General features: G+C 38.9%; 1 protein-coding gene across 2 annotated transcripts; it reads left to right on the top strand.

The window, feature by feature from the left end:
* Positions 1–1,827: 1,827 nt before the first annotated feature.
* PRKRIP1 (PRKR interacting protein 1) lies at positions 1,828–20,312 on the top strand. Of its 2 annotated transcripts, XM_039333973.1 has the most exons (6): positions 1,831–2,017; positions 2,541–2,619; positions 4,213–4,313; positions 4,870–4,955; positions 12,311–12,378; positions 19,348–20,312. In XM_039333973.1, exons 1-6 carry the CDS (start codon positions 1,901–1,903, stop codon positions 19,452–19,454), a joined length of 558 nt encoding a protein of 185 aa, XP_039189907.1. In that variant the 5' UTR covers positions 1,831–1,900; the 3' UTR covers positions 19,455–20,312. The 2 variants fall into 2 exon arrangements, with proteins under 2 accessions (XP_039189908.1, XP_039189907.1); XM_039333974.1 differs by lacking the exons at positions 12,311–12,378; positions 19,348–20,312 and adding an exon at positions 6,255–6,344 and having other exon boundaries at positions 1,828–2,017.
* Positions 20,313–20,678: the final 366 nt, after the last annotated feature.

The following is a 20,678-nucleotide window of genomic DNA, read 5'->3' as shown; positions in this document are numbered from 1 at the left end:
GATTGCCTTACACATGTTTTTTCTTCAGATCTAAATGGTCACAAAATAAAGGGAAAGTTTTTAGAACATATATTCAATCAAATTAAAATAATTAACTGCTGACTATTGTAGAACTGCACTAGTGCCATCTCGTGGGGGCAAATGGGATTGTAAAATATGTACTTTCAGTCCTTAATGCTTGTAATAAAAAGACGTGTCTGTCCCCTTTCACAATACAGTAGAATCACTCCTGTTTTTAGCAAGAAAGCAAACATCAAGACAGCAGGCAAGCTTGGCAACTTTAAGATGAATGAACTTCAACTTCCAGAATTCCTCAGTCATGCAAGCCACACAAGTAAAACAAGAACTAGTTTTATGTATAATGAGTGTTACAAAGAATTGCAGTAGAATCTGTTCTTCTTTCTTCCTACTGTAAATCTAGTGTGGTTTTCAGAACTTCAGTTTGTACAGTTTGGCAAGGGATCGTAAGACAAAATCAAAATGGAGCAAAGACATCTACCTTGGCATCTACCTCAGCCAACGTTTTACCAGGCAAAGGCATACCAGGACCAGATTAAACTCTGTGTAAGTTCTAGACATTTCTATTTTGTATGCCGTCCCTTCAAGATGAGCCAGGTCAGGAAACAGACATCAGAAATAGACTTTACAGGGCATAATAACAAAATCTAAAAGTCTGACAAAAGTTTTCTCTCCTCTTATACAAAAGAGAAGCAAAGTGGGGCAGCCTCATCTTTTTCATTCATTCTCTCCTTCAGGGCTAAACTGATGTTAATGTGACAACTCTTGGATTGTGCAAATTGTATGATACACTGTTGCTCTACTTTACAGGTATCAAACTTGCAGAGTGATGTGTCATGATGTATCGTGACTTTTTTCCCATTGCTGGCAATGGGGTGGGCGCAGTTTTGGTGTGATGTATCTGGCCCGTGGGCTGGCAGTTTGACACTGACAAATGATGTGACAGATTTGAGGATTTGGCTATAATGTGCAGACAGTTGCACAAAATAGGAAATGATTTATTGATAGAACTGGCCTTGATTTCAGCATAGAAAATTTAAGTGACAGATTTCAATGATTGTTTCCCATCATGGATCAATTTATTCTAGAGATGCATATGCGACAATAATCAATTTAGTTTCCTTGTAGATAAACAGGTATTTATTAATTAAATTCCTATTATTTCCATATTTGTAAACAAAATAAACAGGGACAGATAGGCTCACACCCAAATATCTGACAAATTGAATCAAAGCAGAGGCACAGGCACTCATTCGAGAGATTTAAACTTTAAATCCTAAATCTTTTCCTTCTGTTTTTCTAAGTCAACGGCTATTCTGCTGCCCTTGTGGTAGGCAGCTACATATGTTAACATAATGATTCTCTTATATCTGAAAACTACAGGATCCTGTCTTACCAGTTTCAAAGCTCCTATCAAGTGAACAAATTCAGTTAAGTACACGAATAAAATATACATTAGACGCGTGATAAATATAACTTAATTCTATGTGGACAAGTGTTTTTATTGGACAGGGAAATGTTGGATTATCCCAACATGCAATTATTAGCGTTCTCGTTGTCATACCTATAAATAAGATGAGACGCTCACAATAAACAGAATTACGAGAAATCAGAGAGCCGTGAGGAATCCTGGGAAACCCCTTCGGACGGGACCGCTTTCCATTCGCCCCAGGAGAGACACGGCCTCCTCAGGTTTCCCGCCCTCATTAATATTAAAGACACCTCATATTAAAGAAAGAGTAGTAGGGGGAAGAGGAGGGAACATTACTATCCCCGCCCTCTTCCGCCTCCACACACCGAGCTTCTGGGACCGTCGCCCTCCGTGACGTCATCGGTCGGGGCCGCGGCCTTTTGTACAAGGGGAGGGAAACTTTGGAATAGGATGGCGGCGGGGCCGACGCGGCCCCCTCGGCCCCGGAAGGAGCCGCAGCCGCTGGTCATTCCCCGGAGTGCAGCAGACGAGCAGCGCCTCAAGCTAGAGAGACTAATGAGGAATCCGGTGAGGGGGCGGGGTATGTGTTGGTGGGCGTGGCTATCTGCCCCTTGGCTCTCCCCAGTTTGAGAAATGAGACCCAGCTGCTCTAATCCCGCAGCTGAGGGCACTGGGTTCCTTGTTATATTAATCGAACTGCATTTGCTGAAGAGCGAGATTTCCCTCCCACGTTATCCTGATCGGTCCCGGTTTTTTTCTCAAGTTTCTGACTTAGTATCCTCTCCTTCAGATACTTCTGTTAGGTCCCTGCGTAGGACAGTTAAATGCTTTCCTTTCCTCAGCATCACTAAATTCTGCCCATTTCGCGGCTGGTTGGTGGAACATAGGATTGGATCTATCAAGACAGTCTGATGTTTATGCACTCAGTATTATGTTTTGGATCCACAAATGTGTAGTTAAGTATGGAATATCTACATGGGTTAAAATTAGTTGTGATTTCTCTCCACTGTTAGGATCTTTATGCATTTTAATAGCTCTAAATAATTAGTCCCTTCGGAAGCATCAGAGTGTCGCTTATTTTTCACTGCAGGATAAGACGGTTCCAATTCCTGAAAAGCTGAATGAATGGGCACCCCGCCCACCTCCAGAATTTGTCAGAGATGTTATGGGTAAGTTGTGGGTTTTTTAAGTAGTTTTTTGGTTTTTGTTCATTACTTTGAGAGAAAAGGGAAAAACAGACTGGAGTTTTGAAGAGCAAAATTGATGGTGTCAAGGAAAAGTTTGAAACTTGTTTCAGAGGCAGTTTTTGGCCCCATTTTGCACTTTGTTATTAGCCTTAACAAACTCACTAAATTTCTCTGATCCATGGATGTTATTGTAGTGAGACACTTACAACTCTGCATCTCCTGATTCTTAAATAATGTTTCAATTTTATAACTGTAAATGGAGAGATTTTGAAGAATTACTTATACCTCTGTGTGTTGTGAGAAATTACAGAGAGAATCTGAGATTTTGGTGGCCAGGGATGTGAATTTATAGCATGGTTTTAACAAGGAGCTGCTTTCTCAAAATCTTGCTTTTTATTTAAAAGCAAAGGTAAAGTAATTTTTATGGCATAGATCAGGCATGTCAAACTCGCGATGTCACCTGACGTTGCGCAATGTATTAAGACTTTTTCCCCATTGCTGGCAATGGGATGGGTGCGATTTCTGTGTGACGCATCCGGCCTGTGGGGTGGCAGTTTGACATGCCTGGCATAGATGATGAGAAATGCCTGCACAGCCAAAGATATTTGCTGAATAAGGTGACTGGGGATTTCTGACTGGAGCTTTGCTTTGCATGATTTACTTCAATTACGCTTCGCGTAATTGATCTTCATACCTAACAAATTTAGGATAAGTTATCAAAATAATTTATAAAATGTGTGAGTTTGCATTATTTAATGCACAGTCCCTTACGTGACAAAACTTAAAACTTTTTCTATTGGTCCTAGGAAATATTAACAGTTGTTATCAAGGTAAAGAGTATTATTATAACAAACTAAGGAACATAATTGATTGCATTTGCCCTTTCTCGCTAGAAGAGGGATAGGAAGGGTAGAGCAGAGAAGGGAGGGAACAGTTTTTCTAAATGTCCACAGAAGTTCATACTGAGCTGGTATTAGCAAAATGAAAAATCACTCTTATATTTGCATTTGTATTTAATTTTTGATAAAGTAGCATTTGCTTCATAGAAGCTTTCCTGTGTAAAGGTCATAAGATTCACATGACTGTTTTATTCAGTCTCTAATTTCAAATTCATGAAATGTAATGAATTTATTTTTTAAAGTTGCCATGGGGATTACTGTAGGTGGCACTGAACATGGGAACATTTACCATTGGGTAGTGGGACCTAGCAAGTAGAGTGATCATACAAGTGATCCTAGGCAAGATTTTATTTTTTTTTCCTCCTGAATTTTGAGCTCTTTCATAGTTTTGATTATACTTGGTCTGTTATATTGGGGTTATATTGAAATTTTCATGTATTTCCTGTGTCAAAATGATGTTAAACCACATCACTGATTCTTGGCAGTTAGATTTGGGGTAAGCTAAGTGGATTGAAATAAAATCTTCACTTGCTGTTTCTTCTAAATGGTAACAACTTTGCAAACATTTAAAGATAGACTTTACCCAACTCAGCTATTTGAGGCCCTTAAACAGTTGGAGATTGAAATGGAATATTTGCCTCAGCCCGGTATATTTTTGCCTTTCCTTCTTTGACAGGTTCCAGTGCTGGGGCTGGAAGTGGGGAATTTCATGTCTATCGACATCTTCGGCGGCGGGAATATCAGAGGCAAGATTTTATGGATGCCATGGCTGAGAAGGTAAAGTATTTTCCCTCAAAAGCTTTGATATTGATTACCTCGAGAAACCTTGCTGTTCTGTAAAACTACAAAGAGATCTCCCTTTCTCTCTTTGATCTTCTCCAAGAACAAGGTATTAAATACTCAGGCAGGTACTTGTACCTTTTCTTTCTCCTTCATTTTCCTTTGTTTACTCTTTTCTTCCCATCATATTAACTGATATTTTTCCTTTTCATGTATTAAACTTATATTTATAAGCTAATTATTTCCTGGGTACTCATCTTCTGAGTGTGCAGAAAAATACAGTTCCTTATTTTCTGGATGACCATGTTGTTATATAACACGTGTGGCCTTCTATTCACAATGCATCCAGTTATGTGTCTGGGAAGTCCAGAACCAAGACATGAATCAATAACATCCTCCCGTTCTTGGCTGTGTTGCAGTAGCTGACAGACCACCTGTCTTCAGCGCAAGAGACAGAAAAAAATGAGAAAAAGAATGAGTTAGTAGTTTGTCTGAATAATATATTTTTACAATTTTAGATTTAATTTATTGCATTTATTTCTTTTGTTTTTAGCAAAAATTAGATGACGAATATCAGAAGAAGCTTGAAAAGAACAAGATGGTTGCAGAAGAACAGACAGCCAAACGTAGAAAAAAGCGGTAAGATCAAGCTGTTCTTGGTGGCTGATACAGAAACTGTAAAGGGCTTCTATATGAGCCATAGCAGAACTATTTTTTAATCCAGTTTAATTTTCCCCTTTAATTTAATAAATTTAATAACTAAATTTGATCTCATATGCTCTCATTAGTTTCTGCATTGCCCTAATTTGAAGGAGATGCCTTATTTCATGCTTGTCTTTTCTTTATTTTTGACCAGGGGTATGAGTTTCTTAAGTTCCAAATAAAATGTTGCTCATCTCCTTCATTTAAAATTAGTAACGAAAATGAAGATGTTAGAAAAAACAAAACAATGTGAGATCAAATATTTTTTTGAAAAATACTGTTTTTAAAATTGTGAAAAGGTAAAATACTATATTTGGGTATTACTATGATTAATATGAATTGTATGTTATTTCAAAACAATTATGTTAAAACAAAGTGAAATTAAGGATATGCTAAGATGAGAGAAATTACTGTTATTGTTGTGGAGAATTTCTGTGATAAAATGAGTATGGTTTAGAATCATATATTTGTTTTAAACAATACCTATAGTGGACAACTGATATGCCATTTAAGCAATGGCAGAAGTATACACTTAGTTTGTATGGCAAGGGAAAAGGCAAGATTAAATAGAAAGTGCTCTAAAATGTCAAAGGAACAAGGAGGATTGGACTGATTTGAAACTGTATTTTTGCAACTTTCTGTCCTCCTAGTTGGATGAAGGAGTGGATGCTGCTGAGAAAAAGGAGATAAAGAGAAAGAGAAAGGCATGGCTGAAGGTTTTGATGGCATGGATTTCTATGATACAGTAAGTCAGTGTAGCTTTTAAATAGAGGTGCCTTGTTGAGATATCAATTTGGATATAATCTAATTGTGCCCAAAAATGCCTTCATTAGTCTCAGTCTCAAGAGCATTTTATAGAAAACAGCTGGCAAAGTGAGATAGTTAACCTATTGAGAGTTGTTACAGAATAAGGTGAAAATAGATGAAATCGAGATCATTGGGACTACAGAGTTATTTATTTTCAAAGGTTTTATAAGCATTTGAAAGAGAAAAATTTAAGGTAGATAAGACGTTTTGGAATTGAACAGCACAAGACAGATTTGAATTTGAACTAGGTACGGATGATGATCATGTAATTGAAATGGAAGAATGAAAGTGTATGATGAAATGAGCTAAGAACTTGATATAATATACACAATGGGGAAAATATGTGGCTGAAAGGACGAAATTTACATTATGCTATCATTTAAAAGAGTGATACAAATTCTGTGATGCAATTTATGTATTTATCTGTAGGTGGCCACAGGGCTTTGCAAGCTGCTGGAAACAGTTCCCTAACTGTAGCTTTCCCATCGCATGATGTAAAGAATAAGATGATATAAGATAACCAATTGTGTTGATTTTTGTGGTGGAGAAGGCTTTTCTAATTACTAGAGTAAAGAGATGGAAGAGAAACATTTAGAGCTATTTGCATCTACTTCTATTATATATGAATTTGTTTTGAAATATAAAAGGTCATATGGAAACAATGAAGGAATGATTGTCATTATTGGGTGCAAGTGGCAAGAAGGTGACAATGCAACAGGAGAAAGCAGAACTATTTAACTTGCTTTTCGGCATCTGTCTTTACACAAAGGGAAAAAACAGACCAGCCTATTGAAAATAGTGCCATAAAAAACAAATAGAATACGTTTAAGATAGCAAGAAATGGAAGTAAGCACATGTCCCACCTAGACAGTTTTCAAATCCCAGGACCAGATGGATTACACCCCAAGGTTCTCAAGGAACTGGCAGATGTGATCTCAGAACCACTGAACTATATTTTTCACTAAATCCTGGAGCACTGGGAACTACCGAGGACTGAAAAGTAGCTGATGTAGTTTTCCCATCTTCCAAAAAGAGGAAAAAAGAGTACCCAGGAAATTACCACCTATCAGCCTGACCTCAATACCTGGGAAAGATTCTGGAAAAGATAATCAACAATGAATCAGCGAACACCTACAGGCAAACAAAGTCATTACTAAAAGCCAACACAAGTTTGTCAAAAACAGATCATGCCGAGACAAATCTTATTGCATTCTTTGCCCAAGTGACAAATTAGTGGACCAGACCAATGCTGTGTATATAAATTTTTACTTGGACTTCAGTAAAGCAGTTTGACAAAGTAGATCACAACTACTACTTGATAAGATAGAAAAATGTCGAGTTAGACAGCCTCACCACCAAATGGATCTGTTACTGGCTGACCGTAGCCGTACTCAGTCGTGTGGTCCTCAATGGGATCATCTACATGGAGGGAAGTGTGTATTGGGGTGCCCCATGGCTCTGTTCGGGGCCCAGTGCTCTTTAACATCTTCATCAACAATCTGGATGAGGAGATAGATGTGGGAACTCATATCAAATTTGCAGATGACACCAACTGGCAGGAATATCCAATACTCCAGAAGACAGGCTTAGGATACAGTAGGATCTGGACAGACTTGAACACTGGGCGCTATCTAACAAAATGAAATTCATGGTGAAAAAAGTAAAGGTTCTACATTTAGGCAAGGAAAACACAATGCACAGTATAGTATAGGGGGTAACCTTGCTCATAGTATAACTGTGAGAGGGATCTCGGTAGTCCTAGTGGACAATCATTAAATATGAGCCAGCAGTGTGTTGCAGCTGCCAAAAAAAGCCATACAGTGCTAGCTGCATTAACAGAGGATAGAATCAAGATCACGTGAAGTATTAATACTACATTAGCCATGCCTTGGTAAGGCCACACTTGGAATACTGCTTCCAGTTTTTGGTCACCGCGATGTAAACCAAAAATGTTGAGACTCGTAGAAAGAGTACAGAGAAGATCAACAAAGATGATTAGGGGATGAGGCTAAACCATATAAGGAACATTATGCTGGAATTGGGTCTGTTTAGTTTAACGCGAAGAGAAGGACAGGGGGAACTTGATAGCAGTGTTCCAATATCTCAGGGCTGCCACAAAGAAAGGGAGTCAATCTATTCTGCACAAAGCACCTGAAGGCAGGACAAAAAGCGACTGGGTGGAAACTAATGAAGAGAGAAGTAACTAGAACTAGGAGAAACTTCCTGACAGTTATAACAATTAACCAATGGAACAACCAGCCTCCAAGGGGGGAAGCTCCACACTGAAGTTTTTAAAAGAAACTGGCCAGCCATTTGTCCGAAACGGTATAAGGGGTTTCCTTGCCTGAGCAAGGGTTTGGACTTGATGACCTCCAAAGTCCCTTCCAACTTTATTATTATTATTATTATCGATACATGCGCACAGTCATGCCAGATGTTCAGAACTGGATGTGGCATTTTGCACCTATCGAGTCCATTCAGACCCGGACCTGGGATAGCGATGTGGATTTTTGATGGTATTTATTATTATCGATCATCGCACATCAGCCAGATTTTCGAACTGGATTTGGCATTTTGTCTACCTCTCGAGTCACTTACCCAAGGTATTATTATTATTATTTATTATTATTATTATTTTATTATTGATCATCGCACAGTCAGCCAGATGTTCAACTGGATTTTGGCATTTTGTCTACCTATCGAGTCCTTACCCAGGACCTGGGATAGGCAGATGTGATGTTTTGATGGTATTACAGGTATCGTCGCAGGATGGAAGCAGTTCCTAATAAGGCCGCCTTTTGCAATTGACTAATAGCAAATTTGTCAATGCCAATGGTGTTCAAGTGGTGCTCCAGTTGTTTTGGGATTGCACCCAAGGAGCCTATGACTATTGGTACTACCCTTGCTTGCTTTTGCCACAGTCTTTCTATTTCTATTTGTAGGTCTTTGTATTTTGTTATCTTCTCCAGTTCTTTCTCTTCTATTCTGCTATCTCCAGGCACTGCCACGTCCACTATCCAGACTTTTTTGTCTTTCTTATCGACAATTGTTAAGTCTGGGGTGTTATGTTGCAGGTGCTTGTCTGTTTGAATTCTGAAGTCCCAGAGCAGTTTAATTTTATCATTTTCTATGACTTTCTCTATTTTATGATCCCACCAGTTTTTGCTTACAGGCAAATGATATTTTTTGCAGATCTTCCAATGCACCATTGTTGCTACTTTGTCATGCCTGCTTGTAATCAGTCTGTGCAATCTTCTTGCAACAGCTTACCAAGGTCCACTGTTTCTTCAGCTTCTTTGCATAGGCGGCACTTACTGTCTGTTGCTGTCTTCTCAATTTTGACTTTGTATGCATTTGTCCTTAAGGCTTGGTCTTGTGCAGCCAGAATTAGTCCCTCGTCTTTCTTCAATTTTCCTGCTCTTAGCCATTGCCAGGTTTTATTATTATCTGCTTTCCCAGCTATTTTTTTCATGTATTGGCCATGTAGTGCTTTGTCTTCCCATGCCTCTATTCTGTTCTTCATTGGTCTTTCTTGTAGGCCAGTTTGGTCTCTCCAGTAGTTAGTAAGCCTTCCTGATATACTAATTTCAGTGCATCTTCATCATTGTTCTTCAGATATTCTTCCAAAGCCATTTTTTCTTCTTCAACCATCTGATGTACTTGTAGCATTCCACGCCCACCTATTTGCCTTGGTAGATAAAGTCTATCAATGTCACTGCGTGGATGAAGGGCGTGATTCATTGTCATTATTTTTCTGGTCTGCCTATCCATTGCTTTTAGTTCTGCTTGAGTCCAGTCCACTATTCCAGCTGTGTACCTAATGACTGGGATTGCCCAGGTGTTGATTGCCTTTATGGTATTTCCTCCATTGAGTTTGGATTTTAAGATCTTCTTCACTCTCTTGATGTATTCACCTCTAATCTTTTTCTTGACTTCAGTGTGCTTGATGTTGTCAGCTTGAAGGATACCCAAGTATTTGTAGTACTCTTCCTCATCCAGACTCTTAATGTTATTTTCGTGGGGCATCTTGATTCCTTCAGTTTTCACTATTTTTCCTTGTTTGATAGTAAGTGTGGCACATTTGTCCAAGCCAAACTCCATTACAATATCTTGGCTATATATACGGACAGTGTTGAGCAGCGATTCTATTTCAGATGATGTTTTTCCATACAGCTTCAGATCATCCAGTAAAGGAGGTGGGATAGTCTAGCAGATGTTTTTGATGATGTTTGATAACCATGGTCCTGATTTATTCAGTATTGTTAACAGAGGAAACAGTGCAATAACAAATAGTAGTGGTGATAATGAATCTCCTTGAAATATTCTTCTCTTGATATTAACCTCTCCCAGTCTCCCACCATTGATCTGCAATTGTGTCTTCCATTGTGCCATCGATCTTTGCACAAATTTTCTGATGTTTCTACTGACTCCTGTTATTTCTAGGCACTTGATTATCCAATCATGTGGCAGAGAGTCAAATGCCTTTTTGTAGTCAATCCATGCCACATTCAGGTTGTTCTTCCTTCTCTTGCAGTTTTCCAAGATCATTTTGTCTATTAGGAGTTGATCTTTTGTTCCTCTGCTATTGGGGCGGTTTCCTTTCTGCTCAGGTGGAAAGAGATTGTTTTCAACTAGATGCTGTTGTACTGCAGCAGCTACCACACCAGTTAGTAATTTGAAAGTTGTTGGTAAGCAGGTAATTGGCCTGTAGTTACCTGGTGTTGCCCCTTTTGCTGGATTTTTCATTATTAGGTAGGTTTTCCCAGTTGTTAGCCACTTTTCAATTTCTCCTCCTTGTAGTATATTGTTGAATTGCTTGGCACTGAGTGGGTGTATAACAGTTAGATGTTTCAACCAAAACCCATGCAGTTCATCTTCACCTGGTGCTGACCAATTTTTGATTTTCTTTGCTCTTTTTTCTACATTTTTGTTGTTATTACTAGTTCTTTCATTTCAACTTCTGTTTTATTTGCATCCACCTCTTTTAACCAAGCCGCATCCTTGTTGTATTTCTTTGGGTTATCCCCTATCTGCTTCCAGAACTGCACTGTTTCTTCCTTGTCAGGTACTGACTGATTCCTTGCAGTTTCTCCATTGATGGATTGGTAGAAACGTTTCTGATTGGATTGAAATTGGAGGTTCTGCCTATAGTTTGCAATTCGAGCTTCATATCTACTGATTTTCCTGGCTATAGCTGTTATTTGTTGCTTTATTATTTCCAGTGCTTCCTTGATCTTCCGTGTTTCTAAATGGTATTTCTTGATTAGGTATTCTTTGGTCTTCTTGTTCTTCAGCTTCTTTTCTTTCATCTGTTCTAGCTTGCTTGCATGTGATCTTAACTTGCTGATCTTATTTTCTAGTCTAACCTTTCCATTTTTGTGGTGCACTGTTTGTTTGTTTTTCTTCTTTGTTGATTTTACATCCCAGGTATTCTGTTATAACTGCAGCTGTGCTGTACATTATTGGTTTGTTTCTTGCAGTGAATTGGTGCTTATACTTGCTATTGCAGTATTTGCATCTTTTAATGCTTGTGCTAGCTGTTTCTTTGAAACAAGCTTCAATGCAGGCAGCCTTATTCTGTTGTTTTTGTGCTGTTCTAGATGCTCAGTTATTCTTTGTTTCAATTCTTTTATTTCTTTAGTTAGAGGGTTTTGTTCTTCCTGAGGAAGAGGTGCCTGGTTTCCAAATGAGAACAGTTGTATATCTCTGCTGGATTCCTTCACTGCCAACTCCCCCTGGTTTGCCTCTACATTCTGAATTACTTCTGGTAAGGCTTTGATTTCTTTGCCCTGGGTAAACCTTTGCAGTTCGTCCAATTCTGTTTCTGTGAATACTTTATTTCGTGTTATAAATCGGCGTTGATCTGCTAGTCTCTGTTCTGTTATTTCTGATTCTGGATGTTGTTCTTTCCAGAATTGGTGCATTCGTTTTAGATATCCTCGCCTTGTTGGACTTGATCTGTAGTAACAGATCATTATTTCTTTGTTTTCCATCACTGTGTATCTGCGACGGGTAAACACCTTTTCTTCCAGTAGTTCTGCAGCTGCTGGCCCTGGTTGCTCAGCCAACAGTCCTGAGTCCTGTAACCCATTTTTCACCAGATATCCAGGAACTCCAATATCTAGTGCGGACCTTGTTAACCCGGGCGACGTCCGAGCCGGTATGGCATTCTGAAATTTACGTCTCACCATATTTTTTATGGGAGAGACACTCTTTGTCTGACTCCTCTGATGAGACCTGTCCAGTATGGTTGAACCTCTGGCATAGCTCTCATCTTCCTCAGAGTAAACAAGCCCCACAACCACGTCAAGGTAGTGCCTCACTGGGGGATTATTATTATTATTATTATTATTATTATCATCATCATCATCATCATCATATTTAAACCTTACATCTTTACTAAGATTGGAGTTAAAAACTGCAAAGTTTGAAAAGAGGAATTGTTCATTTAATCAGTATTAATATCTCTTTTGCTTTCTTTGCAGCCAGAAATTGAAAGAAAAGAAATTGCTGGCAAAGAAAAATAAACTTGAACAAAAGAATGAACATGCAGGTAAGTCAAAAAATTGTAATCTTGAGGTCAGCCTAGAAGAAAATATATTTTCTCAATCCCAGAAATCCCATTTCTGTCCAATTCAACAAAAGTGTGTGTCTGCAGGAACAACATGTGCCATATACATTAATGTGGGTGTCTTTCAAAGTGGCCTTCCGCAGCCAGGTTCCCTGTTCAGATAGTCCTCAGCTTATGATTGTAATGGAGCTTGCCCAATACAGTTGCAAGTGGTGACAATTGTTAAGCAAGATTGCCTCGCTTAATACTCCATGCACTTCTCTCCCTGATGTGGTTATTAAATGGAGCAGGGGTGAACGAGGCTGGGAGGCATAGCATAGGTCCAGGCCTGCATGCCCCAGGGCTCCCAAGGCCTCCTGCACTTCCTGACACACCCCATGATCCAATTCTCCCACAGCCCATGAGCCTGCTCCCCGTCCCTCACTGGGTCCCTGCAGGCCTTGGGCCTGCTTCCTACTCCACTGGGTCCCAAATCATCCTCCTCGCTTGCCTTTTGTAGATCTGAGCTCAGGAGATTGGGTTAAGGAAAGGAGGACAGGCCTTTATGTTGTTGAGCCACATGGCGTGATCCTGGAAGCAGCTGCCATTTTCCAAGAGACTGCACTGAATTGTAGCTCTTCATAAAATGGGGCCACTTCTGGAATTGAACCCATAGCCCAGCCAGAAAACCGCTTGCTTTGCTTTGGTAATGTGAGCTCTTGGCATTCCATAATGTCAGAAAGCAGCAGAGCTCATGCTAGTGAAGCAAAGAAAGACATTCTCTTGCTGGGCTGCGTGGTACACCTCTGGAAACAGCCTCTGTTTTCCAAATGGCCACAATTCAATGCAGCCTCTCAGAAAATGGTAGCTGCTTCCATTTCTCTCAACAAAGGAAAGAAGGCAAATTGATCATGGAAATATAGTTCCATTAGCGTTGTAAGAAGTGCAGTTCATGTTTGTATTTTAGTAGGTAGGCTTGAAACAGTGGAAGGAAAAGATTTTTCCATAATATGAAAAGTAGGCTGTTCATTCACACAAGAAGAGCATGCCTTACATGATGTCGTATAGTGGTAGAGCTTGGGTGTAACGAAGCTAAGAAAAAGACTCAGGCATGTCTTGGGCAGAGGTTTGAAGCTGCATGACACATCTTCACACAGCTTGACAAACTCTGAGTTTATTGTTTCTTATATACTTTTTACATACATAGGCTTTACCATTAACTGCTGACATTTTACATTTAGAAGTTTAATCTTTAGCTGTTGACATAAAGTAATTGAAAAATTCCTTCATATAAGCAATTATTTTCTAGTAACACATTACCTGTTGAGAGCAGGTAAAAACAAATACAGGTAAATTAGAAAAGGAGAAAGAACTGATAAAGACAAGAAGAGATAAAGACAGGAAGAGATAAGGGGGAACTTATTATTTAGGTAGGTAAGATATTAAGTCAAAAGGGGGTGATGTTTTGGCTGCTTCCTTGGGACAAAGTGTATCAAAAGGTTATGAGGTTTGTGGGGGGCAATGCATGGCAGTTTGCTGCACGTGCAAATTCCTCCACATCTCACCTTTTTCTATTTTATTAATGAAGACATCTTAAGCAGGAGTAGTTAGTGGGTCTTAGCTTAGTATGGAAGATTGCAAGACATCTTATTAAGTAAAGAAAAAAGACATTGAAATAAACAACAACAGATGATAAGGATAGCAACTATTATAATGAGATATTGAACAATCTTTCCAAGAAGGCCAATGGGAAGCCATGACCATAGAGCACTCCACCAATTTCCTAAGGTATCAATTTTTAAATCAGAAGCCAAATTATGTAAAACATTAATTTGCTTTTGAATAATGCCAGATTGATCAGAAACATTGAAATAACAAATAAACTGAAGCTGGGACATACACAGGTATAAGACAGTTAGAGAGTAGATTTTCCATGTCATATGATTCAGAAATACAAAAGTCTGTCACTTGTGTTACAATTAGCTAATTGCACCCAGATATTATATTTCATCCGTGATTCTAAAGGATGAGATGGAAGAGCTTGAGCCCCCACACAGCAATTAAGAAGGAAAGAGAGGCAAAGAATGACTAAGGAATTTGCAGTCAAAACCACAAATAAGGCAGCACATAAATTCTCTGGTGTAAGTTCTTTTCCTTGTTGCCTCAGAATGTCCTGCGCTTTGGATGTTAGGTTCTTCACATTGCCCCAGGTCGTTGGCCGACTGTGATGGTGAGAACGAAAGGGACGTTGTGCTGTCTGAAGAGTCACCTGCTTCATTTCCAGTATTGGGTTCTGGACTTGATGTCATGACATCTTTGGCTGGTTGCACACACCGGGCTGGAATCCAGAGAGGGCCTGTAGGAGCAAGCACAGAGCATAGCCTTGCCCCCAAGTTAGTAAGGGAATTGGACCTAGGCAGGTTGCTGATAATATACCAATGGATTTGGTATATACCTAATTGCTGATAATATACCAATGGATTAGGAAGCACAGCTTTCTGCTGAAAGTGACGCTGGTAGGCAGTAGTGTTTTGAAAAGAAATATTTAGCTGGTTTAAAGTTATTAAGACTTTATTGACCTGATGCAAATTGCAAATTAGGTACCCTTGATCCCTCCTTTTTTAATTGTTTATGAAGGCAGTCCTTAAAGGACCGATACATATGTGAGAAATAAAGGATAGCTGCTGTAAAGTTAAAAACAAAGCCATAAGATTGGAGTTGATCCTGGGCATGATGTAAGCACCTATAAGATTAAAAATAAGTTGGCACACATAATGAGAATCAGAGATTAAGTTAAAAGTCTGTTGAGAAAAGGTGTGGAAAGCTAAAATAGCAGCAGATAATTCTGAGCGTTGTGATGAGGATTGCACTGCAGTGTAGGCAGATGATATAAAATACAGCCTATATAGTCAGCATTGAAGAGATAAGTTATTCTGAAAATAAAATTGAAAATCAAATTTTGGGATAAGAAGAACAATATTAATTAAATCAGTCCCATTTCAAGGACAAGCTTGATTGTGTCCTGAGGTTATTTCAGCAACAGCCTGGATAAAAGATAACACATTTTGGGATGGGATAAGTAAGCCATTCAATACAATATACTTTTTGCGCTTCTAACACAGCTAATATTCCTGTAAGTATTTTACTAGTAAGAAATATCAAAAGTGTTAAGTTACAATTCCTATATTGTTTTCCTTTGGTCAATAAGTTAAATTCCAAGTTAATCAAAGATGGAAACAGATTTCTATTAAGTAGGTTAAACATTTACAAAACTTAAGTTTTGCTAGCTGAAACTGCAAGAGCGGGGATTAAATTTCATCTCCATTCGCAAACTGGAATTCTAAGCAGAGAAGGAAAAAAAAGTTTAAAACGAACAGTTCCCCCCCTTCCTTCTTTCTTTTGGTCTCTCTTGCTCTTAAAGCAACACAGCCAGTTGAAAAACAAAAGAGACAGGAAAAATTTTTGTTACAAACTTCTCACTACTTATTTTTGATAACAAAAACTGGAGTGTTCCATGGACTAGTGGAAGGGGCAATGTGTTTGGCTTGTAATTGTTCTTGAACAAGAATTTTTAAGGCCTGTAATTTGTACAGAGCAAGAGGCCATTGTTCCACCCAAACAGGGGTAGTAGTTAACCAAGTTAAGGGTAAGGCAGACAGTTTATTCATCGAAGGTGACAGTAGCCCCCCATTTACTAAGCAAGTCTCGTCCCCAAAGGTTGACATGAATGTCAAGAATGAAAGGACGAAGTTGAACAGTTACAGTAGAATTAGGAAGACTTGCAGAAAGAAATTGTGTACTTTGTCGTGCACCTTGTCGCCCTCCTACACCCCAGACACTAGGGCATGGGTCAGTGGGCCAAGATGCAGGCCAATCTTTAGCTGAAATTACTGAAACATCAGCCCCTGTATCAATTATGCCCTCAAAAGGCTTACCCTGAAAAAAGACTGTCTGACAGGGTCGCTGGGTGGTGATTGGGGTGGTTAATGCAATTACAACAGGATCTGTGGAACCAAACTTGCCGTCCCCTCGATCCCCATCACGACCCCCTGCAGGGACAAAATAGGGCAAATGGAGTAATTGTGCAGGACTAGTATTACTTGGCAAAGTCTGTGGCATGTTAGTCCATAATTGAATAAAGATGACACCTGTATAGTCAGAATCAATTACTCCAGGTATTACAAAAATTCCCTTTTTTCCCATGCTAGAGCGAGGCAAAATTAATCCAACATATCCAGAAGGGAGAGGTCCAAAAAGTTGTGAAGGAATTATTTGTATTTCTCCTGGAAATTTGAAACACACTTCTTGTTGGATAGTTAAATCTATCCCAGCAGGGTTATTGTTAATTGTTGATGGAATTACTGAAGGGTCTCTGTTTGGACCGGGGCCAGAGACCGACATTCATTAGCCCAATGAAATCCCTTATTACACTTAGGGCATTTTGTTTTTGGACGTCTCCCAGCATTATTTTTAAATGGTCGGGAGGCATACTTTCCTCCCCCAGGATTTCTGCAATCCTGTTTAAAGTGTCCAATTTTACCACAATTATAACATTTCCCCTGAGGTTTTGTAAGAGCTGTAGCTAAGAGATTAGTTTGAAAAGAAACAGTCCCTATGTCTTGACATGCGTTTATCATTTCTGCTAAATCTGGTTGAGCTCCCAATCCAATGATGGCCCGTTTACATTCAGAGGTGGCATTTTCTTTAGCCAATTTCATAAGCAATTCAGCTTGGGCATCAGGATTATCAATTTGTCGTCTCAAGGCATCTTGCAGACGGTTAATAAAATCTGCATATGGTTCATTTGCCTTTTGACGAATATTTGAAAATGCTTGAGATGGTTTCCCAGTTATAGGAACTTTTCCAAAAGCTTTGTAAGCACATTCAGAGGATATTTGAAGAGTAGCTATAGGCAAAACAATTTGTGCATCCACTGGAGTGTAATCACCAGAGCCAAATAACTGCTCTGGATGTAAGCACCTCCAGAAGTTGCTGCTCTTAATGCACATTGATGTCTAAACTCACTATCCCATACCACATACTGAGCTGGTGTTAATAACATACGAATTGTTGTTTTCCAATCTTCTGGTACCAAAACATGATTCCTCATTGTTGCTCCTAACATACCTTGCACATATGAACTACCTAACCCAGTATCTCTTATACCCTTACGCAATTCTGTTAAGATTGCATAAGAAAGTGGTTGAATATCAACTGGGGCTCCATTCTCATCTACCTGCCCAGTCAAATGTACAGGACAAACTGAGAGCATATCTGCTATTTCCTGCATATCTCCCTCTCCTTTCGCCATTTGATTTTCTAATACATGGCGAATAGAAACATAAGATCTAGAATTCTTTTGCTCTGAAGGTGTTACATCTATCATGGAAGATATAGGAGCTGATGGAACTGAAACCTTTTCATGATTAAAACCTGGAGAGGGAATAGAACTTAATTGTACTGCATCAGTTCCATATTTTTCCATTGCATGGCGACATTGATGCCAACAATGCAAAACATCCACTGAGGCTCGGGGTTCCTGATGAAGGGTGTTACCTATTCTTTCCCAATCCTTAAGTTGGAGTGTCCCCCTTTCAGCATACCAAGGACAGTTTTTTCCTATTTCACCCACCAGCTTCCTAAGCTCCCTTTCAGGCATGGTCATGCCCGATTTGTGTAAGAGAAACTTTAACTCCCTTACATGCTTTTGCTGATGGTGAGATATATCGCAGCCCATACTTACAGTTTGAGAAATCTTGCAGGACGACAAGACGAGAAGGTGCACCAAGGGGTCTGTTCCAGACGACTGTAAATATGTTGGGTGCTGCTTTCCCTCGGAAGGGGATGTCCCAGTTCAAGGCGTCATTTGTAACGATGCTAAGAAAAAGACTCAGGCATGTCTTGGACAGAGGTTTGAAGCTGCACGACACATCTTCACACAGCTTGACAAACTCTGAATTTATTGTTTCTTATATACTTTTTACATACATAGGCTCTTACCATTAACTGCTGACATTTTACATTTAGAAGTTTAATCTTTAGCTGTTGACATAAAGTAATTGAAAAATTCCTTCATATAAGCAATTATTTTCTAGTAACACATTACCTGTTGAGAGCAGGTAAAAACAAATACAGGTAAATTAGAAAAGGAGAAAGAACTGATAAAGACAAGAAGAGATAAAGACAGGAAGAGATAAGGGGGAACTTATTATTTAGGTAGGTAAAATATTAAGTCAAAAGGGGGTGATCTTTTGGCTGCTTCCTTGGGACAAAGTGTATCAAAAGGTTATGAGGTTTGTGGGGGGCAATGCATGGCAGCTTGCTGCACCTGCAAATTCCTCCACACTTGGGAGATAGGAGAGTCCCCTCCTTCTGCAGATACAGCAAGGGGGAAAATAACAGTTCTTTATTAACTCATCTTCCCTAGCCTGATGCCCTTGGAAGAGATGGGACTAACTCCCAGAATTCTGGCTGCCAGATGGGGGGAGGAAAGTTGACTACATCCATGCCTGCCAACTTGAGGAAGAAAAACTAATCCAATTTGATGAAGACTAGGGACCAAATCTAAGAAGTCTGCAGAGGTTTCCAGTATTTTTACATTATTATTTATTCAATTTCTACCCTTCCCATTTGAAATAAGTGATTCTTGTTGGTTTACAGCAACATAATAAAATGATGTAAACAAGTGAATAAAAATACAGATTAAAAGCAAAGTTAAGAACAAGTAAAAACTTAAAAGTTAAAGTTAAAAAATTCAGAGGTAGTGAAAGTATGCTCAAGCCAATGCATCCCCAGGGTGGCATCATAATCTTAGACCCCCATGGTAACTGGCATAAAGAGAATAGTCTTCTTCATTCAGATGCAGTCTGCTTCTGAATGTAAAATTGTGCTTGGTTCTGATGATAATGCCAATATACTAAACTTTCATTACTTTAACCAGACCTTCTTTTCTTTTATACTTGTGTTTTGCAGCTGCAGATTCTGATCATTCCCCCAAACAGCAGACCAGTGAAGATGAAACTTCCGAGGAAGAAGAGAAAGATGATGTGAAGGAACCCAGCTTTGTGATGAAGAGATGATGGTCTTGCTGCTCTACTGTAGTTAATAGCCAGCCAGCATCAAGGAACTGAATTGAACAAAAGGGTTTTTCTGCTCTTTTGGACTTGACTGTGGCACTAATATGGCCACAACAGTCCTGTAGAATATCTTGCTGGATCCAAATCAAATGAAAGTTGATTTCAGACTTTCTTGTATTACTGCTGTGCAGGGTTTCAGGGAAAAGTGTCAGCATCATGTAACTCTCTAGTTCCTCTGCTATTGCTCCAAAGTGAAATTTCTTTATCAGCTTACGTCTTTAAGCAGATCTTCTCCTGAGAGACTTAAATATACAAAATGGAGTTATGTGACTGAAAAATGGACTTGACTTTGAAGCAGACAATAGTCTCTATTTCCTGAGACTTAAATATACAAAATGGAGTTATGTGACTGAAAAATGGACTTGACTTTGAGGCAGAAAATAGTCTTTATTTCCTGCAGGGGAAAAAATAATTTCTTGAGGAGTCTCTACTAAATTAGCCTTTATTCCTTGCATTTCTGCTGCAAGATAAGATTTTCCAACCACTAAGAAGATCTAGTGTTTCACTTCAGAAGTGTGTTGTTCATTTTTATTATAAACATTTCTGAATAAAAAAGAGGATATCCAAGTGTTTTTGTTTTCCTGCCTCTGAAGGATAAACACTGTGCATTTTATATGGACTTTTCGTCCATGAATTTGCCTGCCAAAAACATGTAGCCATTTAAGATAAATAGATCTTCCACATTCACTGCACTATACATTAGAGCACCTATTGTTAGGAAATACTAATTCATGAGTATCCTAGGGTTATCTGACTAATCAGTGTGGGAAACAAAATACTCAATAAAATATTTCATTCTCAGTTTTTAATTTTGGTATAATCTTTAAGTGGGTCTTCCGCCTTGAAATACAGTTGCCACATTCCTACACAGTGGTACAATCAATTTTCTTTTGTTTTCTGGAGAAAAGAGATGTGTTTATACTGTATACATGGTCTGCCAAAATCAAAAATGATGTTTTCACCTAATGTGTGAGTTTTGCAGTTGAGGCCTATGCAAAAATAGGTGTTCCTCTGTGATTCCCATTTTACTTGATTCATCTACAAAATTGTAATATAAAAAAATGATACTGATAATTTATAATAAAGACTTTAACTTTGCAACACAGCACATCCTAGTATATAACTAATTCCTGACTGATGAAATTGTTTTGTGACTCATAAATATAG

The sequence above is a fragment of the Crotalus tigris genome, unplaced genomic scaffold (assembly GCF_016545835.1).
Source record: "Crotalus tigris isolate CLP2741 ecotype Arizona unplaced genomic scaffold, ASM1654583v1 scf7180000024514.4999324561:1519799, whole genome shotgun sequence".
Classification (NCBI taxonomy): domain Eukaryota; kingdom Metazoa; phylum Chordata; class Lepidosauria; order Squamata; family Viperidae; genus Crotalus; species Crotalus tigris.
Note: the sequence above shows the minus strand (reverse complement) of the source record. Positions and strands in the feature narration are given on the sequence as shown.